The following is a 26,255-nucleotide window of genomic DNA, read 5'->3' as shown; positions in this document are numbered from 1 at the left end:
TTCCTTCGAAGCATCCTAAGCATGGGGATGCAGCAAACACCCGCCTGGTGGGATGCCAGAGTGGGTGCCCTTGCACCTGCGTGAGTGAGAGTATCGCTCTGGGCTCCCATGGGGAGGAAGGCAAAGGCTCCCTTCGCCAGAGGAGTGGAAGATAGTATCAGCCCGGCTCTCCTCCCCTTCCTCTTACGCAATTCAGCATGCAGGGGAGTGACTTGATTCCTTTTTTTTTCTTTCCCTCTCTCAGGGAGTTGGTTTTCACTTCCTGCATTCACCGTGCCTTTGTCTCCGTTGGACGCAGCTGAGGGCACACCTGAGAGGTGAAGGAGTGGGGGCCAAGGGGGGCACCCCCCTCCCAGCGTTCATTTCTGCTGAGATCGCTCAGGTGAGGAGCTGAGAGTGCATGCCTGGGGATGAGTTCCAGCATGGGGGGCCACATTGGTCACCCTGGGGCGAGCGGGGACCCAGAGCGTGGCCTTAGCGTGTTCTTAGCGCTCTTTGGTCTTAGCGTCATCTTTTTTCCCCCTTCCTTTAGGAAAGGATTACTGTCTGAAGGCAAGGATCAAGGCACCAAGATGGCCAGAGGGAGTCCGGGTCCATGGTTTGTGCTCTGGGTCTACTTGGTGCTGACGGTGGACTTCAGCGAAGGGCAGGAAAAAAAACCTTTTGGTGAAACGTGCCTGGAGGACTTTACAGCAGGGATGCCAGATTTGGTGCTAGATACTGACGCCTCTGTCCAGAATGGAGCCACCTTCTTGTCGTCCCCCATGGTCCATCGGAGCAGAGACTGCATGAGAGCCTGCTGTAAGGACCCTGCTTGTAACCTGGCTCTCGTGGAGCAGGTCCCAGGCTCGGAGGAAGACCACATCCAGGGCTGCTTTCTCCTCAACTGCCTCTACAAGCAGGCTTTCGTCTGCAGGTTTGCCAGGAAGATCGGTTTTCTCAACTTCTTGAGGAAGGATGTGTATGATTCCTACCTGGCCATGCGGGATCACGGAGCTAGTGGTAAGGTGCCCATAATGGATCTGTGTAAACCGGGGCTGGAATAGCACTAATGGCCACTGGTACCAGCTCCTCCAGCTGTCATTTCTGGAGCTGTACTGCAAAATGGTTGGGATAAAGCGGTGTTAAAGATGGAGTTACTGTATGTCCCTCTGCCGCAAAGGTTTTCCCTAATTTTAATGAACTCACTTAAGATCCATGCCTCAGTTTACCTATTAGTAAATGGAGAGGGAATCGTTCTTTAACCTATTTGAAGTGGGTGGAGCGACTGTTTACCAAATGCAGACTGTGTTTTTGATACTTTACAACGTAGAGAAAAAGGTATTGTTTTCTTCTCCCTCCCCTCAGGCCTTTGAGGTTGGAAAGTGAAATCCTCTAAAAATCTACGCATCACCATGTTTTAAAGGGCTCCATTAGTCTCTTAATTGCTCAGGGGCTGAAGGCAGGGACATAATCCACTTTCCTTTCATTTTGCCACAGCCTGGATCTTGTGAGCAGCAGCCTGGACGATGAGGTGTCTCGGTATCGCTCTGCTTGCTGGGACTGGTCCTTGCTGCTGGGGGAGGGAGTGGGAGCAGCTGGAAGACACTGATTAGAAAAGTCCCCCTTTGGGGGTGGGTTTTTCTTCCCCAGTCCCTGGTTGCCTGCTCTGAAAGATTGCACCTGGACCCAGAAAACCAGGTGGAAAACAAACTAATCTGGAGCTGGCCACTTGCCATGCATTCTGCCATCTCCAACAAAATGCGGCCTGTTCAGAAGCGCTGAAAATGTAGCAATTCCTCCTTTTACCTCCTGCTTCCGTGTTTTGGAGGAAGCCTGACGAGGCCGGGACGTCTCTAGCCTGGCTGGGTCTTTGGCAATGATAACCGGTTTATTATATGTTGATACATGGGCAGGGCTGTTAGGGGATATCTGTACGGGTAATCCTCCTCACGTTGCCTCTCAGGCCATTCATGGTGGGGACGGAAAGGGTCTGTGAAGACAACAAGGGAAGCAGCCAGGTGGGCCCAAGGGCTTAGGCTGGACCACGTGGGCTGAGTAGGTCTTTGATCTTCTGCTGAAACGTGCCAGCCTGCGAGGATTGTGGGTGGTGGAGGTGTAAAATGGCACCAAACTCCCTCAATGACCACTTTTGTCCGTCCTAAGTAGCACTGCAGGGGTTTCAGAGGAGGGCATAGCTCCTCTGGAGCAGCCCTGGGATGTCACTGGTTTGAGCAGCGGTATGGCAGAAGTGGTTCTCCTGTCCTTTCTCCCTGCTAGACACTTTCCACCCCATTTTAGGGCCTTCTGGTAAATCTCTGTCTGGCTGTTGCAGTAGTTGCCCTGCGTCTCCATTCCAGGCTCAAAATCATTTCCACAGGAGCTGCAGTTAGTGAGGAACTGCAGCCCACATCTCCAGGACTGGGGCTGGCACGCTGGCAGCTGTCTGAGCTCCTGCATGCTTTCTTGTAGGAGGACAATGGAATGCATCATCTCCAGTACATCCAGCTTTCACAAGATTAGATTAAAATACAACGTACTGTTGAGCAATTCAGTCTTTTCACCTCTGTGGACCAGCGCCCCGTACAAGAAGGCTGCAACCCCCTTCCTCCCTGGGCTGGTCTCAGGGCCTGACGTCTCATGGGTGCAGGTCTCTAGAAAGGGTCCCTGGGTCACTAAGCTCTCTGTGCCACCAGCAGTGCTGTGTTTGCCGTTCCATGGCACCTACCTGGAGCATCCCAGCCACCAACACCCAGGTGCTGCCTTGCAGACCATCTCTAAAATGCTGTTAGGGCCTGCTGAGGTGGGCATGCCCCTCCTCACTCATGTGGGGCTTCCGCCACAATGCCGCTGCGGGTGTAGGAAGGGCTCGGTCCCTTCTACACCCTGGGTTTCTGCTCTCGAAGGGTGCAGGGTGCCAGGGAGGTCTGCAGCTGCCGCGACAGACGCTGGAAAGCTTGCTACTTCATGTGTGGACCAGGCTGCAATGTTCATGCCGTGCTTCGATGGGAAATATGTTTCCCTCCTCTCCTGAAATGTTTAGGCATTGTCTTTGATACCAAAAGCTTTCTGAATCACCTTGAATGATGACATCAGAGGGCTGGCAGGAAAAGAGAGGAAGGACTATTACTATTTATTAATCCAGAGCTGAAATTGAGTTATTTTACTGGAGAAATATCAAATAATAACAAAGGCTAAATCAGACCATATGAGCTGGGCCCTCCTCCCCACAGCAGCTGATGAGACACTTAAGAATGCAGATCTTGATTTTGGTTCTAATCCAAACAAAAAAATCCAGAACCCCAAGCCCCTCCATCCATGATACTGGAAGTGGGTCCATGCTGGAGAAATGGGCCTGTCTGGGCAGGAGAGCGGATGCCCAACTGCCACCGAGGGGGAAAGGGGAAGGACAAGAAGGTGCAGGTGCCGGAGGCCAAATTAAGGAGCCTCTGGGCGCTGACTGTGTCCACCTGGCAGCATAAGGAAGCTCTACAGCATTTTTGCTTCTGGACCTTTGGAGGATGCCTGAAGAGGCCAGGTGAACCAAATGTTAAGGAAGATGTTTTTGGCATGTCAGGTTTTCCTCCCAAATGTTTATAGTAAAAAAATCTTGGCCCAGGTTTTGCACTGGTGAGAAAACTGGCTAGTCTTCCTGCTGTTGTGCTATATCACTATTTCTCCACTAAAATATCTGTGGCTGCTCTGGAGCCCAGGTTATTGTCAACCTCTTGAGCCTGGGCTCTAAAGGTCTGCAGGAAGCTTATACGCTGCTCTGTCATCCATCCCTTTCCTTTTGTGCTGGTGTCAGGTGTCCTAGGAGCCTTTAGGGTATGCCCATGTGGCAATCTTAAGACATCCTCTGCAATAATGAGGATTAGAGGCATGTTTTTCTAGTGAATAGTGAAATATATATTTAGTGATCCCAGTGGTAGGCATTAGACAAAAAAGCCATACGTTGCGAGACCCAAACTACTACTAGAGGGAGCAGACCTGTTGAATTAAGAGGTTTATGTCTGTTCAGGAGAAGACGATAACTCTGGAAAGAGAGAGCACAGCTGGGGGCTCCTGCATGGGCAAATCGAATCTTGCAGTGTTTGCTGAGCCCAATGGAAGTAGCTGAAAGCTGGGAGAGTATTATGGGGAAAGCACTGTGTATGCTTAACATATTCTTGCTCTTGCTCGAGCCTCCACAGCACGACTTGGAAACCGAACACAGGGACAGAGGCAGCCTTCCTCTTACCCACTGCGGCCCTTCTTCCTGTTTTATGACTTCAGAAAAACCTGTGGGTACAGGCAACAACAAACACAGCTGAAATCTAGCTTCTGCAGATCATCTGAGTGTATTTTCAGTATTTTGGAGAACAAGAGCTTCTGAGTTCTGTACAAGCTGGTGATGACAGCTTGGCTCTGTCTCTCGCCTGTTCTGGGTAACGTACAGCCCAAAGTCTCTGATGTTATTGTTAAAAGACACTATCCTCTTAAATTATTCCCCAGCCTGAACTTTGGTGCGAGTTTTCTGCCTGGCTCATTTGGGAGGGGCAGACTCACCATGCACTTTATTGGTAATAATGGAGCCCAGAGTTTAAGTAACTACCCAGAGCCTATTCTGGTCTAGGCAAACCAGTTCTGGGTGTGAAACTGGAAAATAACCTCCCTGAACCTTTGTCCGTTTCTTGAACTGAACCTTTTGTGGTGGTTGTGAAACTCTCGGTGACAGTTCTGTCCTGCTCCTGTTGAATTCAGGGCTTGTGAGTGGGAGATGGGGAAGCGCGGGGGAACTCGCAGAGTTCAGGATATGTCTGCTCCTGCCCACCACAGAGAGAGGTTTGCAGGCTAAAACTTCGGTAGTGCATTCAAAAAGGAGAGCTCCCCAAGTTTGAAGTTCACTCATCTTCAAACGTTTGGTTGCACGCTGGTTTCCATTCCACAGCACGCTGCAACTAAAATGAGTGATGCTGGGATGCCAGCCGGGCCTGAGACAGATCCACTGGTGTGCCCGTGGTTGCTGCTGAGAGCTGCTTGGCTCTGCATGAGTTGTCCAAAAACTATATGGCTTTATCATGACTGCATTTGCTGTCCAGCCAGGATGAATCCCTACAGAAAGAGCCTGTATTTCTCTTTCTACAGGCAATGTCTTGCGTTGCCGCCTTCCCTTCTCCCTCTACTCCTTAGGCAAATTAACACTGCGGCAGCACCATCTTCCTTCCTTACCTTTGCCTGTTACTGTGAAGAGTTTTCTGGTGTCGATGGGTGAGATTTGAATGAACCCACCCTGAAAGCTGTGGCTTTGAGCAGTGGCTTTTGTCCCCAGCAGGGTCCTTCTCTTCACAGTGCCCCAGGGTCCCCCGTGCAAGCAGCTCCTCTCCTCTGGTTTGTAAGCTGGTCCTGCTGCTGCGATCAACAGCAGGCTTTCTAGTCCCTCGATGAAAATAACACCACTTTCCAGCTCTTTCTAATGGCAACCTCAAATCATTCGGCGGTATTTTCAAGCATTGCTTTGTAGTCTCACATACTCAGGGTGTATCTGCCTGAGCGCTGGAATGGAGGAAATCTGGTTTTCTGTGAATCTGTGACTCGAGGGCGAGAGCTGGTATTTGAGTTCCCAAAGAGACATCCCGAAACTCGGAGCTTTTAAAGTGCTTTCTGCTGCGGGATTTCACTGGTGCCTGCATGTTCAGATAACGAGGTCCTGAGAGGGGTCTGTCCCCCCACCTAGATGTTTACTTTTGTGGCTTTTGTAGGAATTTCGTATCTTTTTGATTCCTGTTCCCTCATCGATTTTGGTTCAAGTTTACTGATTGTTAGAGGTGAAGCAGGATAAACTGCTGACAGCATAAGCCCAAAAACTAGATGAAATTTTTTAAAAGTACAGAACAGGGACTGGGGCATGAATATACTACGAGCCACATAAATTGTTTTTTAAGCATTTTGGATTTACTTTATCAAGCTTTTCACTGAGATCGCGAAGAAAAAATATTTTCCCTTCCAATGTATTTAATAACTGGAAGCTAAAGGTGTCACTTAATGACGTGATTCCAGGAGCATGTGTTCCACAGGAAAGAGCACGGCACAGACCATCATTGTAAAGCTTTAATCTCCCTGTTAATTACAGAGCTTTACAGCAGAAACTTTCCATGGTCCAAAGAGCATTACAGCAAAGGTAACTTTCATTTTTCAAACAGAATTTCAAAGCAAAACAAACAGAATGGAGAATCTCCCTTCTACAAGCCATTTGTTGGTACTCACTCTGGCTCAGTCCGCACTTGGTTACGAAGCTCAGGTGGAGAAAAGCCACGTTGCCACTGAAGGCTTCATATAGTTGGTGTAGCAGAAATATTCCAAAATCACTTTCAGATGTCCTAAGGAGAAAAAGGAGAGACTTGAAAAGGAAGTCCTTAATTTCTAGTGGGAGTTCCTCCTTGGCAGTCACTACATAGAAGCAAATACTGTGTTCTTCTGGAGATGAGGAGGATCAGGGAATTTGGCTAATCAGCGATGGGATCTGGGTCTGCTGACCCATTGATCAGAACTGAGCCTTTACTTCACTGTGCAATCCACAACCCAAAGTAACTAAATTGACCTGTGGAGAGATGTTTGACCTGTATTTTTTTTTTTTCAAGTGTACATGCTTAAAAATGCCAAAATATGACTGGCAGTTGTGAGTTAATGATCAGCCTCTGTGCGGCTGAAGAACTGGTCTCTCCCTTGTGCAATTGCACCCAACTACTGGGCTCACGCTGGTAGGAGGGTGGCTGGGAGCGGGCTGCTTTTATCCCTGGCAGGCTCATGGTGTTTGTCTGGGAGGAATGGCAGGAATGTGCCCCATTTCCAGCACTTGTGTCTGTGTTTTTTCCCCACAAAGTGGCTGTGGAGCTGTTTTTCCCTGTTCAGCTTGGAAGGTATTGCCAGCTCCAGCCGTTGTTTTGGCCTATGAGTGCTGCCCTGGCCCTTGGAAAGACCTCTTGCCAATAAAACAAAACTCCATTTATTTGTTTCACCAACCCTGCTCAAAACCAAGAGGGACCAGGCTCTCTTGGTCCTGCTTGGTGTCTTTCAGCAGTCTTTTTGCCCAAATGAGACAAGACCCATCACCCTAGCATGTGGCCCTGAGGAAGGAGGGGCAGGGAGGTGTGCCTCACCCAAAGCTGAATGGACACCAGGGTGGGCATCTCTGCTTGCAATGCCGGTGTTGTCTTCCTGGCCTCTTTCAGTGCAGCCAGGTATCCTCTGCCTATTTTGGTGGATGGCTCCAGCCTCCCCAATTCTGCAGATGAATAGGCTGAGCACAATGCTCAAACGTGTAAACAAGGGAAGGTTTACTTTCACCTGTGACTTTCTGGTGGCACCAGCATTTGTAAGACCACGATAGAATGAATATGTCTTCATTTGGTAAAACATACTAGAAAATAGAAGATTCTAGGTGGATTTGTGGTAACTGATCTAGAATACGTGTTTTAAAACCCTCTATCCTACTGAATTTAGTGATGAAAGAACTAAAAAGTAGCTTGTTTTGAATGTCAGTTTTGTTTGTATATATGCCTTATATTGAAAGTCCCTTCAGTAGGCTCTAGCAATAGTCAACAGCTGGGACTTGAATCCAGAAACACTCAAATGGGAAAATAGAATCAAGTCTATGACAATGAAAGTAATTAGCTGATGGAGTAGCTTTTCCAAGGGGTTTGGGTACTAATCCTCTTCTTCAGTCACTGTCAGTATAACAGGGTAATAACAGAGTGGTTTATATCTAGCTTGTAAATGACCATCAATGCCTTTACAAAAGACTCAGGTTGAACTTGAACATTGAGTTTTGGACTTGGTTCAGGTGCTACCAGGTGGAGTTTTATGGGCTGAGCTATGCAGGAAGCCTGCGATCAGAGATGTTCAGGCCGAAAGGAGTTATGAGTCAGGCTCAATGGTGTCATTGTATAGCCTGCTCTTGCTGGCATGGGCAGGGATCAGTTTTCATTTCTTACACTTACAGCCTGGGAAAGTGTTTAATGGATTGTGGAGGCTGCTGGAAGCTAATAGATGGAATGGCACAAAAATAATTATAATCTCATGAGTGTAATTTGTGTCCTTTTCTTAAGGCATGCATGTCAGAGAGTGGGGTGAAAGACGAGGTGGAAGAGGGATATTTTCCATCCAAATCCTGCATTGCTTAGCTCTGGTTAAGTATGCTAACATAGTGCTTAGACATGGTGGTAGGAATGATGAGAGTCAGTTCCACATTCTTCAACACCCACATCAGGTCATCTCCCCAAGTGCAGGGTGTAGATTGCTCTGTGCTCTTTTCAGAGAATGCAGTCCGATGGTCAGAAGCACAATGGCTACAGCCACAGGTGGTTCCTGTGGGCAGAAGTGGCCAGGGAGCCAACTGGCCCAAAGACACTGCCAGAGTGGGTTGCAGAGTTACTAAATTAGTGAGGGCAGTAATAACGGTGTTGATTGCCTGTTGCTTGCTCAGGCTGCAAGAAGCACAGCTGCATAAAAGTGTTTTCCTTTCAGTGTTTGAAATCTGTATTGATTTATCCTGGAATAATCCCCCTCTCTTGTCTTTCTGTAATGGAGACAAGGGCTGGACCCTTCAGCCCCTTACTCAACTCTTGTTCTGCATTTCTTCTGCAGATGACCATCCTCCAGTAGCCCGCACTGGCATGGACATGAGGGTACAGCCAGGGGAACCAGTGGTGCTGAGAGGCATAGAGAGCACGGATGACCGAGGGATAGTCAGCTATGAATGGAAACAGGTCCTTGGCGACCCCTCCGTGGAGATGAAGGTAGGGAGCTGCAAGAAGGAAGCAGGCTGCTCAGTGTCACCTGTGGTCTGCACTAGGTTGAGCTCTTGCAGCCACTGACTCAAAGGTCACCTTGTCCTTCTCTCCTCGTGCCAGTCCACCCAGAAGTCTGTCCCCAAAAGGTATGGAGCACGCCCCACAATTTCCCCCTCCCTCTCACACAGTACCAAGATGTGACATTTCTTGTCCCCATCAGGTCTCGAGCTCCCAGCACCAGGACCCCATCTCAAACCTTCCTGATCTGCCTGGGTGGGAGCACCCCAAGCTCTGGTAGTTTAGTGAGGGGCCTGTCCTTAGTTTTGCTCCGCTCTGCTTTGTTGCTGTTCTTCCTCTGCTTTTGAACAATCCAGTTTCCGGCTCTACTTCTGTTCTCCTGGGGCTTTTTCTAGACTGCTTCTCCTTAGAGTATAGGTTCCTCCTCCTATTTCAGATAAGCTGGAGCAGAAGTCACATCTGACTGGCTCCAAGATCTCTAGGGTGTAAACACTGTCTATCTTATAGATGTTAAATGTGAATTGTGGCTTTAGAAGAGGAAATGATTACTATTTAGCTTCTGCAAAATGCTCTGGAAAGACTTGGAGCTCATATGCAGCTCTTGTGGCACCTTTTAGAAGAATTAGCAAATGAGTGCCTCAGGCCTACAGCTGATTTTGAAGACCAGCAATGTCTGGGTGCTGAGGAGGCTGTGGAAATCTCCTTCCCATTTCCCTTTCCTCTAGGCCAACCAAAGCAACTTTCAGGTTTTCAGAGTCCTCCAGTATAATGCTGCATTGCCTACGTTAAGGTGATATATGGCAACACTGTGTTCTCTTGAAACCTAATCAAAAAGGCAGATGGCATGGAAATGGAGGCCCAATGTTGTTAACAAAGATAAGGGAAAAGTTTGTGGCAATAATATCACAGCTTTCTATTCTGACAAAATAATTCACTCTCTTTTAGAAACCTCTCAGCAGGCAAAGAAATAAGCACTCATTTCCACCTCTAAAACTGGATATACTTGTCATATTCAAAATGAAAGAGTATATATTTCTCAAAGACACCTAGCATGTTTTCTATGTGCTAAGTAAATTACTCATATTTGTTTTAATTTTTGAAGAAGTAAAATAAAAACTGCAGGTATTTCAGTCCTCTCCAAAGACGTTTCTTTTCTCACATGCCTTCACAACATTCCAAAATATAAGATTTCCAATTAGGCTTGTGCTATTGTTTCTCTCTGCAGTTCCAGCTGAGTACCAGCCCATGGATTTGGGGGCATTGCATAGCACTGAGACATTTTTAATGCCTTCTGCTTAGGGATTTCCAGCCAAGCTCCTTTCTTCCTAATGCAGAAACATGGGCCTTACATGGCTTCACTCACTCCCTCATTAGATGTACCTTCTTCTGCATAAGCCTTTCTTTTGCATTCTCAGAAGCACGAAGACGACCAGGTAGAAATCTCCAACCTACAGGCGGGGACTTACGTCTTCCAGCTTACTGTCACGGACACTGCACAACAGCAAGACTTCACCAACATCACCATCATGGTGCTGAATTCTGAGCAGACTGAAGGTGAGCTTGAGCCCATGGACATCTAGCTGGAGTCCCCAGGCCTAGGTGCTGCTCTGGCATTACCGGTACTCTTCTCAGAGGAACAGATGGGAAAAGAGCACAAACAACCAAGAGACCAGACTTGCATGTCAACTTTTCCCAGTAAAAGCCTGCACCAGACCAGTAGTGGAAGGTCTCTGCATTCACAGCAGCCTATTTTAGAGGTTTTTGCATCCTCTTGCAAAAGAGGTGGCCTGCAATAACCCCATCCTATCTACATGTCATTGCCCTCTGTTGGGTGACACCAGAGAGACTGGAGCCCGCAATGTAGCTGAGGGTGTAAGACAGGAGAATTCGAAAGGTCTTGTTGACTCCATGGTTTTGCCGTGAAGGCCCTAATTCCCTTAAGCTGCTGGACAGGTGGAGCCATCTGCATGACATTCAAAGTATCCTTGGCTTTTTTTATATGTTTTACTTTTATGGTCTTGTTTAATCATCAAAATGTTCAGCATTGCAAGTGCATTAGGAGCAAGGAGTTCTTGGACAAATGGTTAACTTGTAGCTAAGCAGGGAATTTCTCCTCCTACCACAGATACCTTAAAAATACAAGAACAGCCATGTCAGGTGACTGTAATGGTATGTCCAAAATCCAGTACGCTGCATCCAACAGTGTCCAGAGGCTGATACTTTGGAAAGAGTACAAGAAAAGGACAAGCTATCAGTAAACCCCTGCTATGTTTGGCTAGTCCCCACGGAATTTGCAGCTGGGAGATTTTTTTTTTTTAAGCAGAAGGTGGTGTCTTTGCGTTTCATAGCCACGGATGAATCCCTTTTTGACCTCATGTAATCTTTGCACAGCAGCAACATCCGGAAGCAAGGAGTTTCATACCTTAACTATGTGCTGTGTGGAGAAGCAGCTCCTTTTGTCTTACGGATGTGGCACCTTCTAATTTCATTTTGTGACCCTGCCTTTCATGTAAGAAAATACATACCATGATTCCCTACTCACTTTCTCCATGCCACTCAAGATTTCATAAATCTTTCAGACAAGTGTGCACACTGTTGACAAACTTTCCTATTTTCTTCTTTGTATATGTGAAGGCAACGCAAGCTAAGCAGAGCCTTTTATGTTAACTTTCTTGATAGAGCATTGTTTGACTCCCAAGAAGGTGGGTTGGTGTCGGGGATCTTTTCCACGTTGGTTTTACAACCCAAGCCTTCAGCAGTGCGAGGAGTTCATTTTCGGTGGCTGCAAGCCCAACAAGAATAACTACTTACGGGAAGAGGAGTGTAAACTTGCCTGCAAGAATGTTAGAGGTGAGTCTGCTTCAAAAATCAGCCCTTCTTTCTCATAGGATTGGGATGACCTAGTTAGAGCTCGAAGAGCTGAGGAGATCAGGCTAATTATGGATGAGGAGTCCTAGTTCGACACCTCCAACATATCTGACCCAGCTCCTGGAGCACTGCTTCCCCCATCAGCATCCCTGGTGTGTCTCTGGCTGCAGAAACCCTCACCAAATCTTTGTGTCATATCTGAAACCTAAATTCAGAGGGTAGTGTTATGCTGGGGGGCAGCCATAAGTGCTTCAGTCCCAAAATGAAATTAATCTTCTCCTTTGGCACCCTCTTAGACAAGTCTGAGAATGACTTAGAGCTTCCTCAAATAAAAGGGCTGAACCTCTTCCAGGCTCTTTGCGGTGCACAGCTGAAGGAGGAAGCAAAAGTCTTGGAAAAGAAAGACCATTTGGGAACAGTCTAGCTAGTGGTGGGAAGTTCCCCTGTGCTCCTCCAGGCCTGCCTCACATGTGTACTACTCATCTGGGGTTTCTGGGTGGTGGACACCTGTATTTCCCCTCCCTAACACCTACGGGGCTTGCTTCCAGAAAATACGCATTTCTTAGGTGAGATATGTAGACAATATATAGCTGATCTGGAGCTGATAAAATGATGTGGCGGTACATTTATTTTATTTTTCCCCTTGTCTCTTCAGGTTCTGTTGGTGGACGACAACAGCCAGGTGAGCCTCCTGTACCACTGTGTAATCCTGCTGTGAGCTCAGGCTTAGCATCTCACGTCCATTCCTGTGGCTTTTTGATTAGCACTCAGTTAGCGTGGAAAGTGAGGCACTGGAGACTAATTTCTTTACTAAGCCTTTCACTTTCATGTCATAGGATAATTTCGGTTGGACATTACCTCTGGAGGTCATCTGGTCCAACCCACTACTCAAAGCAGGGACAGCTTTGAGTCATATCGAGTTCTCAGGACTGCATCCAGTCCAGTTTTGAGTATCTCTGACGAAGGAGATTTTACAGTCTCTCTGGACAACCTGTGCCAATCTTTGATGACCCTCATTATAATTATATATCTTATATCAAATAATTTTCCATTCTTGCAACTCATGTCCATTGCTGCTCATCCTATTAGTGTGCACCTCCAAAATGAGTCTGTCTCTGTCTTTCCCATAACCTCATGCTAGGTCCTGTGCTCCAGCCCCTTGCTGAGTCTCTACTGGATTCACTCTAGTATGTCGATGTCTTTTGTGCACTGGGGATCTCAGAACTGGGCACAGTACTCAGCACTTGGACCTCTGGGGCAGAGGGGAATAACTGCTCTTCTCCATTGGCTCTCTCGCAACCCGGTGTGCAGTTGGCAGTTTGGCTTTCCTAATTTGGTCCCTCATGCTTCAGCAATGTCTCCATATTCTTCCTGAGTAGCTCATTCTTGCCTGCACTTCCTGTGTACTTCTTTTTTGTGAAGTACAAAAAAGAGTGTTCCCAGAGCAATGCTTTGCTGATAAACAAGAAATTACTTTTTTCCTTTCTTTTTTGAGTCCAGAGTGGCACTGAATTAAGAGAGACCTTAACCAATCTGCCTTGTTTCTTTATCTCTATCACCAGCTTTTAAGTCCTTTGTAAAGCATCTGTGTGGCAGGGAGAAACAATGAATTTTAATGAGCTATCTATCTGAACTGTTTCTGATGCAGTGTGCAATGGGAACTGTCAGTCCCCCTTCTTCAGATGCAAGGATGGCTGCTGCATTGATGCCTACCTGGAGTGTGATGAAACTCTCGACTGTGCTGATGGATCGGATGAGATGTATTGTGAACAATGTAAGTATTTCAGATTCTGGCTAAGATAACTTAGTATCTGCCCAGTCCCCTTAACATCCTCACATGATGCTAATATAAATACACAGTGACGAGCTGCCCAAGTGTGTAATCCCTCCCTCCCTCTTCTGACAGAATTCTCATAATGTCTTTCCTATATGTGGGTGTTTTGTTGCCTTTTTAGGTTGTAAGCATACAATTAATCTCTCTTGCCCTCTCTTATATCCTACACTAGTGTTCTTTTACACTTCTTAACACCTGGAGTGATAGCAGTTGCCCCATACTTCTTGATGAAAAAAAAAAACAACTAAGAAAGTAGCCTTTGTGTCTCTGTATTTGTGGAACATAAATTGGGAACAGTTTCTCGTTATTACATTTTCTTTTTCCCATGTTCCTCTCATAGCTTTGAGATACATAAGAAGTTGAAATTACATTTCCCTTTCCCTAGCTTGTGATAGCAAAGGAAAGTGCAGGAAAGTCCTGTCTGCCCATGTGCACTTGCAGCCCAAAAAGCCAGCTGTGTCCCAGGCGGCATCAAAAGAAGCGTGGCCAGCAGGTCGATTCTGCCCCTCTACTCTGCTGTCACCCCACCTGCAGTACTGTGTCCAGCTCTGGACCCCCCAACATAAGATGGACATGGACTTGCTGGAGCAAGTCCAGAGGAGGCCACGAAGATGATCAGAGGGCTGGAGCACCTCTTCTGTGAGGACAGGCTGAGAGAGCTGGGGCTGTTCAGCCTGGAGAAAGGAAGGCTCCAGGGAGGCCCTATAGTGGCCTTCCAGTACCTAAAGGGGGCCTACAGGAAAGCTGGAGAGGGACTTTTGACAGAGGCATGCAGTGATAGGATGAGGGGTAATGGCTTTAAACTGAAAGAGGGTCGATTTAGATTAGCTATAAAGACAAAATTTTTTACTCTCAGGGTGATGAGGCACTGGAACAGGTTGCCCAGAGAAGTTATGGGTGCCCCATCTCTGGAAGTGTTCAAGGCCAGGTTGGATGGAGCTTTGAGCGACCTGGTTTAGTGGAAAGTGTTCTTGCCCAGGGCAGGGGGGTTGGAACTAGATGATCTTTAAGGTCCCTTCCAGCTCAAACCATGTTATGATATGATATGATATGACCAAACCATTCTGTGATATGATATGATACAATACGATACGATACGATACGATACGATACGATACGATACGATACGATACGATACGATACGATACGATATGATATGATATGATATGATATGATATGATATGATATGATATGTCTGCATGGATGGAGGCATTTCTTTTGTATTCAACTGGTGATAGAATTTTTAACATGAAATGTTTCTCTTGCAGATGCTCGTGAGTTCAACAGACTGCAGAAAATCAATGTCACACGTAAGCAAGGTACGTACCATTCGGAGCACCTAGGCTGACATCTGCCAGCTTTTGGGTTTTTTTTTTCAGTATATTGTTTCATGGTAAAACCACTTCCCTGTATAATTCCAAAAATGGGTATAGCATCTGGGTAGTCTCTTTACTAAAAATGAGTAAGAGCTTGTTCTAAGACCTTAAGGACAGCCATTTGTAGCATGCTTTCACTTCCCTTCCTAAACTTTTTCCACCCAAGCAGGTCTCACACATATTTGCCTGTTTGGCACAGTACCCGGCCTGTACAAAACCCCACAGCACTTTTTTGGAAATAGTGCAAACCAAAGCAGTGTAGAGGACACAACAATGGCATAATATGAGTAATCATGTGCCTGTGCTCGATCCCATACCTTTGCCTTGTTTGTCCTCCTGTAGACAGTGGCACTATTGTTGGGTAAAGGAGTAGTCAAGTCAGCTTAAACGCAGCTTGCTCGTAGAGGAGACCTGAGCTGAACTGTGGTTTCTGTGTGTCCAAGCTCTTCGTGTTCCCTTCTGTCTCCCAAGGAAGAGAGGTTGTTACTGCAGGGCATTGAATCCAAGGTGTAGCATGACTGCACACTATGATGTTCCTTTTTCCCGCTTGCTAGTTGAGTTTATGCTTGTGCTCTTCTGTTGGGAGCAGAAAATGTTGCTGCTCTGGGAACAGACTGAACACACCGCTTGGGCTACAGCGCTTCTCCCTTGTTTTGCCAGGTCACTGTGTGGACTTGCCTGATACCGGACAGTGCACTGAGAGCATCCCCCGCTGGTACTATAACCCATTCTCCGAGAAATGTGACCCCTTCACCTATGGGGGCTGTGGTGGCAACAACAACAACTTTGGAGAAGAGGAAGAGTGCATGAAATCATGTTCAGGCATCACAAGTAAGCAGACAGTGAGGGCTGGACTTTTACTGATCAAACTAAAAAAATCACTCTGCACTAAATTTTGTGGTCCCATGGAGGAAGTGACTTGGGAGCTTTCAGTCGAAGCAGCTGTGCTTTCAAACCCTGGCCATGCCTCACAGCATTCTTCAGTGTGAGCGATGACTTATGGAGAACGGTGTGTATCCACAGCATCTTTCTGCAATGCAGTCTGTCATTTCTCAAAGCTGGAGAACATTTTGTGTGCTGATGCTGAAAAAGGGACAGAGGAGGATGGTAAAACTGACCAGAGATACAGTATGGCCTCTCTAAAGGGAACATAGCTTTCTAGCTTGGCTGCAGTTCTTCTCAAGTGGGAGGGGAGAAATAAAGAAAATCCTCAATGACACATATTAGGCAGAAGTTTTAAACAAACAACAGGGAAAGATTTACACTGTAGAGCTCTGTACGTGTTGCTGTGGAGGCCAACAGCTGAAACAGGAGGAATTCTGTCAAACTGTATCTGTTAGGAGGCAAAATGCTGCTGCTGCTTTTCTGAAGTGCCACCCTCAGCTACACTGTGCCTCACAGCCTGCCCTGAGAGCTCAGTACCGTGGCTGTCAAGAGGGATGCTGTATGCATGCAGAGCCTTGGAAATATGCTCCTCAGAAACCTGTCTTATCCCTTGTTCCCAGCCTTCTTTGTTAAACATTTTTTCCCCCCTCTTTCTGCTCCAAATTCAGAAGCAGATGCCATTGGCCGGAGATGGGAATCATTTGAGCCCCAAAGTGCTATCTTAAGTGAGTAACAGTTTTTCCTACAGATCTTGCTTTTTGCTTTTACCCTGTCCTGAAAAATATTTTGTCTTTCCTTGTAAATAATAGCCTTCTCTCCCATCCCACTTTTGAAGCTGAGAGAGCAATGTGGGATGAGATGCTTCTGTGCACTGTGCATCTGTGGTCCAGTTTCTCCTATGTCTGTGACTGAGTAGGTCATACCAGAGGCTCCTGATTTTCCTTCCATCAACTTGCATGAATGCTCCCCTATTCAACATAAAAAAAAATGGCAAGTAAAAATCTTCCTAAGGGCCAAGTTCACATAAAGACCACTAACTTCTGCAAGAAAGAAGGCCCAAGTGCGTATGTGAATAATGTTAGGTGGTAGACTGTGGGGAATCTGATGACCCTATACACCGTATCTACAACTGTAAAGAACACTAAAGCTATTGAATTTCAAGTTCTTAGAATATTACATTAAGGTTGGTGTCCTTTCACCACAGAGCTGTAAGACCTCTTTCTTCAGTAGAGAACTCCTGAAATTATACAGTTCTGTTCTTCAAAGCTAGAGATTGATTTAATATTCAAATTCACACTCGCTTTTAAATGCACCATGTTTGACTGTCTCCACTGAGGATGCAGGAGTTTGGCTGGCTGTAGAAGACCAAGTGCTCACAGCACTGCTACAAGCTCTTTCCCCACAAACTCAGCCTGTCCACCATAGCTCACTCTGACAGCATTATCTCAGCCAGGAGGTGCTTTCTGCGACCGCTCCTTGGTGGCCTCCCTGTTGACATAGGAAGCAAGGCCAGAATTGCAGGAAGGCTTGATATTCATAGGGATGTCAAATGGCCAAGCCTGCTGAAGTCACCGAATAGCCTTTAGAGGGCGTGGTGCATCTGGGAAATGATGGGAACTATAATTTGGGAGAGACAGGCTGGCTATACCCTGGTAATACCCTTATGCCATGTGGTTGCCTTCCTTCTTCTTTGCCCAGTTGTGCAGTGAGCACCCAGCTTTCAAGCCGGCTGTTGCCCACCTCTTCTCGTTGCCAGGATGGCTTCTGCAGCAGCTTAAGTGCTTGTTTCTTCCTGACCGCTCCTGCTGCATCAGAGGTCGTGGAGCAGCCCTTCTAACGAGTTCATGAATCCCCCACAGGTGCCTTTGAGGTAGTGATTGCTGTGCTCCTTGGGATCTGCATCATGGTGGTCCTGGTCATCATTGGCTACTTCTTCCTGAAGAACAGGAAGAAGAACAGCCGCCGCCGTCAGCCAACCACTGCTACCAACTCTACCCTCTCCACCACAGAGGACACCGAGCATCTGTTTTACAGCAGTGCCACCAAACCAGTCTGACCTACAGCCTCTCTCTCTCCAGCCCAGCACTGGGGCACTCCCCAAAACTTATGGAGTTCTGTTTTTAGACACGGGCCTGTGCCTGAAGGACTCTTTCTCTTAGAAGACATTTGTAGCATCAGGCCAAGATCTAACCATGATTTGGCAGTACTAGTGTTTGTGATTGTCTTGGCTAAATGACTGCTCTGGAATGTGAGGATCTGGGAGCATTTTGATGCTCTCTGATGTCTACCCCTTCCTAACCTCAAACAATCCAGTGAAACTCTGAATTACATCTTTCTTCCTGCTCAAACCTGGAGCATAACTCCACTCAACTTACTGAAGGACCCTGGGACTGGATCTGTGTAGCGTTCACATTGGTGAATGGTGCAAACTTACTAGAGCCTGCAATTTTTTTGTTTGCTGTGCCACTTTCTTCCACTCAACCTCGTATTTTGCTCCCTTTCCCCCAGTCCTCTGCAAGGTGGCCCTGCCTCTCAGCAGTCCTCCTGGTTGTGATGTGCCTCTGGAGGGCTGCGTGATTCACATAACCGTCCAGACCTGTTCCAAGGGCTCTGTGACACTCCAGTGATTCCTGTTTCCGAGATGGAAGGAAACAGAAATACCTACTTTAATCACTAGGCTTTGCTTTTTAACAGAAAAGCTCACCTAGATTTTTTTTTCTGCCTGGCTGCCATCTTACAGCCTCCTATGGACAGTACATGTCCACCATTTTCTCTCTGTGAGTTGCCCTGGTTGCTTTTCCAGTGTTCAGTCTGACCTCAAACACCATGACAAAATATCTGTTTATTCTCACATGAAAGAAAATGCTCCTACTTTTCCTGCTGATGGTGAGGGCAGGGTAGAAGCACCCAGCTCTGTCTCAGTTGGACCTCTGCTCCTCTGAGCCCACAGCCCGACCTGTGTCCTTGGCATCTCTCAGAGCACAGGAGCAGGCTGGGTACTGACAGCTGGTGTCCTTGGGCTTCCCCGCTCCTGCTGGCCCATCCCTGCGGGTGGATGATGAACCCAGTCCCGGGATGTCCAGAGTTCATCCCTGACCCCATGGCAGCGTGTCACATCCCCACTTTGGTGAGGTCCCATATGTTCCCCTGTAAGCTGTTTGCAGTGGGGTACTTCCCAGTTGTGCACTGCTGCATCTCTCTGGTCCAGGCTTACACCTCTGGGAGCTGAGGACTTCTGCTGGAGACAGAAACTGCTGTTTCTGAAGTGTGTGGTATGCCTTGTCGACCGTGGGGTTGCCACCAATCCCCAAACTCCCAGTGCCTGCTGCTCCTGGAAAACTGCTGTGAAGAGAGAGGAAATCAGGGTGTGTGTATTTGCACGTGTGCGTGTGTGTGTAAGAAGCATAAATCCATGTACAGATTTTAGTTTAAGTGCTTGGACCCTTTCAGGGCTGAGGCTCTGGAAGGCTCTGGTGAGGCCATGCCCAGCTCAGGCCACAGCTCAGGTCCTCTCAAGTGCAGCTCCAGGAGAGCTGCCTCATTGGGCCAATGCCTGGGCTGGAAGGGAAGAAACCACTGCCTACAGCCGGCTGGCAATCTGACCGCACGCTTCTGCCCCTCACGGGCTTCTGCCCCTCAGTGTCCCTGGGGCTGGTCAGATTCCTCCACGGCTTTTCATGATCTGTTTCGTATCATGTCTTCTATCTCTTTGTTTTTCCCACAGCCTATCAGGGCCTATGCAATAAACCTAACATCTTGATTTATTTTTTTTTTTGTGCGCTGACTCTGATAATACAAGTTGCAATAAAAAGGAATTGTTTGTCTTATCTGACTTGGGAGTGGTGTCTGGGAAGCAATGACCCGCGGAGGGAGCAGGTACGGTTCCCAGGCCTGCTATCTCCCAGCCTTTCATCTGCCCGGGCTGTGGTAGCTCAGGGGAGAGAGCTCTCGGGTGCCGCAGCAGCCTCATGGTTTGGGGAGGGCTGGAAGAGGGGGATGCAGTCTGTGTGGATACCTGGAGAGACGATGGAGGTGTGCTAGGAGTGAGATCATTACCCACTAAGTCACCCAGAGAGCAAGGCAGGGTGTAACCTGAAACTGAGTTCCAGCTGGTCAGACTGGTTTGGTTCTGAAACCAAAAGCAGACACTGTTCTTCAAACAGGAGTTGCTCTAGCTGTGTCTCCAGGTTGGTAAGCGCTCAGGCAACTACAGTGTAAAGTTAACGAAATGTAAATTTGGCTAATGGGCAATGGATATGTATGGGAACCAGGCGAACCTGCCCCTGTGCCACTAATCTGGCAGTGCTGGGCCTCCAACGGCTGCTCCTCAGTGGGAACGCTCCCCTGCTGCGCTCTGCTCTGGACTGTGGGGTTTGCTCTGTCATGACCACCTCTCTTTTCCCACCCTCCTCACCTGACACCAGCTTTCCCGTCCTGCTGTTTCCAGCTACTTGCACCTACGTTACCTGCCATGTTCCCTGGAAAGCTGCCCCAGGAGCAGCTGAGCCCTGCTCTGCTCAGCCGATGGAGTCACCAGTCCTGGCACGGGGTGGGTAACCCCTGGCCTGGGAGGGATGTTTGCAACCAAGGCCGATTCTCTCCACAGTCTCCAGAGAGAGAAGGCTACGTGTATCAGAGTCTCTCTCAAGGGGAGCTGCTGCTGCTGCTCCAGTGCCACCATTTTGGTACAGCGCGACCCAGGGAAGCTCAGACAGGCAGCTGGCACCAGGGCCAGACCCAGGCAGCGACATCGTGCCTGTAACTGCGCACCACAGGCATCTGCGTTCCCTGAGTTTTACTGTGTGGGGTCACTCAGGCTGCGCCAGCGGGTCCCGCATGGGGTGATGGGGAAAGGCCCTGCACCCCTGTGCCCAGCATGCATCCCACTCGCCTTCAGCCTTTGCATCCCCTGCCATGGGGGGCAGCTCGCCCCTTGCCTGTTTTTCAGACAGGAACAGGAGTGCAGATCGTGAAACTTTCTGCAAAATGAAAATCGCCCTCCTCAAAAAACCAGGCTGTGTCACTGTCAGCTGATGAGGGCACGTAGTTTTCAGTGAAAACTGAGCTGCTGTGTTTCACTGGCTGTGCCTGACGGTGAGCAAATCCTTGCTATTCTCCTAGCTCCGGCCAGAAACAAGCAGTATTGTGAAGCTGTTGGTTGGTTTTGGGCAGAGCTGCTCCTCCTGGCTTGGAGCTCCCCAGTGTGGCCCCTCCGGAGCCCATTGCCCATGGCCCCAGCGCAACCACTCTGTGCTGCAGGAAGCTCCCCGGGGTCTGGAGCTGGCCCCTTGTCCTTGCAGTGGGTGTAGGCGATGTCTTCCCCACCGAGGTCTGTGTTTTCCAGGGCATTGTTTGCATGGCTTACGGAGCCAGGCTCCCACCAAGCCCCGGGAGCTGCTGCCTGCTGTACTGCTGCACTGAGGGAAACCCACTGCCTTGTCCCAAGCTTGTAAGAGTTTATAGTCACGGAGAAATACAGTCAGGTATAGAAATTACAGCAGATCCAATCTCTTCTGCGGCATATAAGAGGGTATGGAGGAACCTTTTTGCCGGGAAGCTTGGCTGACCAGTGTCATGGGGAAATGAGTGTTTCCTGGGCAAGGTGCCACCTGAGGTATGACAGAGTTTCTGTGGCCCTTAGTCAATGATCGCCTCTCTGAGGTGTCCTCATCTCTAGCTGTGTCAGAAGTTTTGAAACTCACCATCGGTTCCTGTAACAGCTCTAGGAGATTTTGCGGAGGCCAGACCCAACACTTAATTACCATCTTTTGCCCACAGCCAGCCTACATGAGAGGATATACAAAATGACAGCGAGCATTTGACAGGAGCTGCAGAGGCCAGGAGCCTTGCTGGAGCCAGGCAGGCGCTCCAGCAAGAAGAGGGGAAGTTTTCCACAAGTCTCGATGCAGACAAAGTGTCTGTGTCTTTGTTCTCTGCCCTGACACACCTGACCCACATGCCGGCTGCTTCAGGATCGTTAAAAAATATTTGTGACCGGTTGATGCAAAGCATTGGCCCAGGAATTTGAGCTGCTGGGACTCCCCCAGCCAGACACTCTTCTTTAAATTAAACAATGGTGTCCCTCTCACGTAGGCATCGTGAGAGCCCTTCCCACCCCCAGGGGACCCCAGCTCTGCTGCCTGAGCCTTCACTGCCGGCTGCGGGCTGCACGGCTGCATTTTTTGTTCTTTATGGGGTTATTGTTCAGCCAGAGCAGCTGCCCAGTGTGGCTTGCCAACTCCTTTGAGATGTCCCCAAGAGAGGGCAGCAATATTTTAATATCCCACCTGGTGTTGCTTTCGATGCTGTACTGTCCAACCAGCAGTGACATGGTACACTGCTGCAGTTGGGTACTAAGATGTGAGATGCTCTGGGTCTCTGTGAGCTCCGTAAAATGTGAGGTCCTGTTCTCTTCCTCCCCATCCACGGTAATACTATGGTCCATATCGCCATACTGCCCCTGGTCTCGAAGCCTCATAGCCACCTGCAAGGCAGGGGAGAGCTGGTACAACCTTCAGAAGAACAGAGAATTGACCTCAACTCCCCCAAGCCTCTTGTGAGTCCCCTGTGCCCTGGGTCTGCTTCCCCGTGGTTTTGTATGCGTTAAACAGAGCCAGCCTCAGCTCCTGCAGTCACCAGTCCAGCGGCAAAAACTTGCCAGTGAGACTTCAATAAAAATGCGTGTAGATGCTTCTTCCTCCTGTTTTTTATCTATTTGGATCAGTTTCCTAGATTTTTTTTTTCTGACTTCCACTCCTCCCTCCAACACACACTACATATTGAAAGAAATAAAAGATTTTCTTTCCTCTAATCAGCAGACTTCAGGCAGTACAGCCTTCATTAAAACCAAAGCAAGCCAAAACAGTCCTTTTGTCATGTGTCATCAAATTTGGAAGCTGGTAGCCATGTCTTCCAAGCCTCGCCACACAACCCTTTTCTCTGCCTTGGAGGTGGCTGCAAATCTGTATTATAGGATGAAGGGGCACTTGTGCCACACTGGAGGAGGCTTAACGCCAGAGGCAGATGCTTTGGGGAGCTGTGGGGTCATTGCGTGGACTGTGTGGCTCTGCAGCCGAGCAGATGGGAGCAGCTGCTGCTGAGGATGCAAAGCTCCTATTCTAATGTCCTCGCTAGAGGTTTTTGGTGCACAAAGTTTCTGTTAAACCAGTTTGAACTGGTTCTCTCTCATATTTAGAAACTATCCCTGCTTATGCTTGTAGAATTACACTCTGTCAACAAAACTCCTTTTCCCTCTCGTCCTAGTGTTTTGGGAGAGGAGGAGGTCTTTTCCCCCTTCCCCGAAGCCTGGGCCAATCTGTTTTAAATGGAAAACAGATTTGCCCAGGAATTGACTCTTGCTGCCATGTCTTCTGCTAACTGATCCTTCCACCACCCCTCTGCTGCTCAGCCATGCAATTTCCATCCTCCTTCTGATTATGTCCCCATTCAGCTGCTAAGGGACTGATGAGAGACAGGATCTGCTCAGAGCACAACCCTGTAGATAAAGGGAAAGGCTGGCACAATGTGTGTGCCCAGTATCATTCTTTCCATCCCCTTGAATATGCACATTCTCAGCCAGCAAGTCTTTATCTTCTTCCTTTTCTATTGCATTCCCATCACATTACTGTCTTAAGCACAGAAGCCTGTAAAACCCATGCAAATTTCTGGCCATCAAGAAAATGAGTAAGTGTCTGAAGGACTCTGCTTGGAAATAGTCAATGAAGGCCGATACTGCCATTTGAATACTAAAAGCGTTGTGTACTGGGGAAACTTCCACTGTTGACCAGCCCCGGGGCAGCTGGGTGAGGTCCAGAAAGAAGCCCAAGTACCAAGAAAATAGCTATTTGTTTTCATCAGTATTTTTTCACCACTAGTCTCCTCTTCCTCCACAAGGCCCTGGATGCAAGGAACTGATCTAAGATCTCACTGTGCTGTACCTCACAGCTGATGTACCACAGTCCACTGCAGCTTCTCCCAAACTGTAACATGTGTTTGTCTCTGTGCAAGCTGGGCTCCCTCACATGGGTGCTGGTCCTCATATCCCCAAGCGCCAGCCAGGTCCACTTGGTGGGACAGGCTGGACGGGACATTCCTATCATTCCTATTTCCTGCTGAGTGAGCTTTCAGCCGGGCTCTTCCTCTGTGTTGGTGGGAGCCTCTGGCCAAGGGCGTGAGACAGGCAGGACCCCTGGGTGAGCAGCAGCCTGCAGAACTGATGGTGAAAATGGAGCTCAAGGGAGCAGCTCAGCATTGCAACTCAGCCTGTCCTACAGCTAGTACCTGCTCAAGGGGTAGGCCCACGCGCTGGTTGCTTTCATTACATTAGCACTGCCCCTCTGAAACATCCTGGCAAAAAGCTGTTCACTTTTCAGGAATTTGTTTTCTGCTAGTGCAGCAACTTGAACCAGCTCCTCAGGGCATCAGCTGAGCACCGGCGCTGGCAGGAGAGAACCAACGGGAGTGTGCCTTGGAGAGAATCTCTGAGGGAAGCTAACCCAGAAATGTCAGACCACACTCATCTGCCCTGACACCTCCCCTAGCCCTGTATGCCCTGGCTTTACAGCACTGGGCTGAGGTCGTAGAAAACCCTGTCCAGCTTCTGCTTGTTGTCCTGCAAGTCACATCCCTGCTCAGTGTATCTCTTCATCAGCAGATCAGGAGTAACATTGCTGTCTCACCTCTCAGCCCTCCCTGTGCATCGGGGAGCTTTCCCCTGCACCATTTCCAACAGAGCTGGTGTCTGGGGCAGGCGGCTCACCGGCTGTCCTGCCTTGGCCCACCACGCTGGGGCTGAGGGGGCCAGGAGTGCTGCCCCAAACTGCCCTCATCCCCCCTTTCACATGGACCTGCAACCTCAGGAAAGGCTCCTTCTTCCCCATCCCTCCAGGTTTTCTGTAAATTGCCTCATCCGGCTGCTAAGAGAAGGGGGCTTTCCCAGCTTTCATTTATTCCCCATTGCGTTCAGGTTTATGTTAATTGTGCGTGATTAACAGGCTGTGGGCTGGAAACTCTTCTGACAGCCAGTTCCAAGGAAGCTGTGAGGAAAGTACTGGGAAGTGGTGGTGGTGAAACCCACATGCAAAACTGCAGAAGCTTGAGCCTGGACTTCGGCAGCAGGAGGAGCGGGCTGCCACAGGCTGGAGTGCAGGCTCGAGCAGAACTTGTGTTTGGGGCAAAAGCAGTCACTTATTTTGCATAAGTCACCTGAGACAGCAGACCAAGGACTGCCTGGCAGGGTTGTGCGTGTGACCATTGGTAGGTCAGGAGAAAAGCTGCTCCCAGAGCCAGGAAGAGATGCCCTGGGCCCCCATTTACAGGATCTGCATCCCTGGAACCACATGCTCCAACATTTCATCCACGCAGTCATTGCATTATATGTAAAGCAGAACAAAATAACACTTGGTCATTATTTCCCTCTGGGAAAAAAAAAAAAAAAGTGGTGGTAGTACATTTTTTTTTTTTGTTACCTCTGAAGAGCTTAGCAGGTTTCTAGGCTGGAAGGAACCAAGCCCTGTGTCCCTGCTCCGCTCCCTGCACTCCAGGTTTTTGTAGCAGGGGTGCTCTCAAGTCTCAGATGACCTGCAGATCAGGTACTTGAGCCTCCCTCTGCTTGCTCTCTTCAGCAGAAACAAAGCAGAAATGCACAGTCATTGTCTCCAGACTTTGAGAAGTAACTGGGGAAATGAGGATGGCGAGGAGCACATGATGCTTGTCCTTCCCTGGGCGATAGCTCTCTTGCCTGACTCCTTCCAACTAATCATAGAATCATAGAATGGTTAGAGTTGAAAGGGACCTTCAAAGGTCATCTAGTCCAACCCCCCTGCAAGGTGCAGGGACATCCCCAACTAGATCAGGTTGCTCAGAGCCTCATCCAGCCTGGCCTTGAACGTTTCCAGGGATGGGGCTTCCACCACCTCTCTAGGCAACCTGTTCCAGTGTTCTACAACCCTCATTGTAAAAAATTTTTTCCTAACATCCAATCTAAATCTACCTCCCTCTATTTTAAAACCATTACCCCTTGTCCTGTCTCAACAGGCCCTACTGAACAGCCTCTCCCCGTCTTTCTTGTAGGCCCCCTTGAGGTACTGGAAGACCGCTATAAGGTCTCCCCAGAGCCTCCTCTTCTCCAGGCTGAACAGCCCCAACTCTCTCATCCTGTCTTCATAGGAGAGGTGCTCCAGCCCTTTTATGATCTTCGTGGCCCTCCTCTGGACCTTCTCCAACTGGTCCATGTCCTTCTTATGTTGGGGGCTCCAGAACTGGACACAGCCCTTTCTACTCTATAGCTCCTAACAACTTTTCCTCTTGGGATAGCCTAATTGATAGATAACTAATGAATTGCAGTTAATCTCAGTTTTTATTGGCTTTGGAGTCTGATATTTCTGTTTCAAAATGGAGCAGGGCTCGTGTGCCTAGGTGTTTGCTATTTTAGACGAGCACTGCCTCTTCTTACCAAGCTCAGATCTTGGCCAGATCCTTATAGTCCATAGGGTAGGAGAAAGGCAGATGTCTGGATAGGGGGAT

At 48.5% G+C, this 26,255-nt stretch overlaps 1 protein-coding gene across 1 annotated transcript; it reads left to right on the top strand.

Annotated features, from left to right (window-relative positions):
• The first annotated feature begins 261 nt into the window (after positions 1-261).
• SPINT1 (serine peptidase inhibitor, Kunitz type 1) lies at positions 262-19,495 on the top strand. Its single transcript, XM_010119161.2, has 11 exons — positions 262-382; positions 533-1,002; positions 8,605-8,756; positions 10,184-10,322; positions 11,448-11,618; positions 12,292-12,318; positions 13,285-13,410; positions 14,739-14,789; positions 15,507-15,677; positions 16,400-16,456; positions 17,591-19,495. The coding sequence occupies exons 2-11, from the start codon at positions 573-575 to the stop codon at positions 17,785-17,787; spliced, it is 1,521 nt and encodes a 506-aa protein (XP_010117463.1). The 5' UTR covers positions 262-382; positions 533-572; the 3' UTR covers positions 17,788-19,495.
• Positions 19,496-26,255: the final 6,760 nt, after the last annotated feature.

This window comes from Chlamydotis macqueenii, chromosome 5, assembly GCF_036417535.1.
Source record: "Chlamydotis macqueenii isolate bChlMac1 chromosome 5, bChlMac1.mat, whole genome shotgun sequence".
Lineage (NCBI taxonomy): Eukaryota > Metazoa > Chordata > Aves > Otidiformes > Otididae > Chlamydotis > Chlamydotis macqueenii.
The sequence above is the reverse complement of the archived record's forward strand: the minus strand, read 5'-3'. Positions and strand labels throughout refer to the sequence as shown.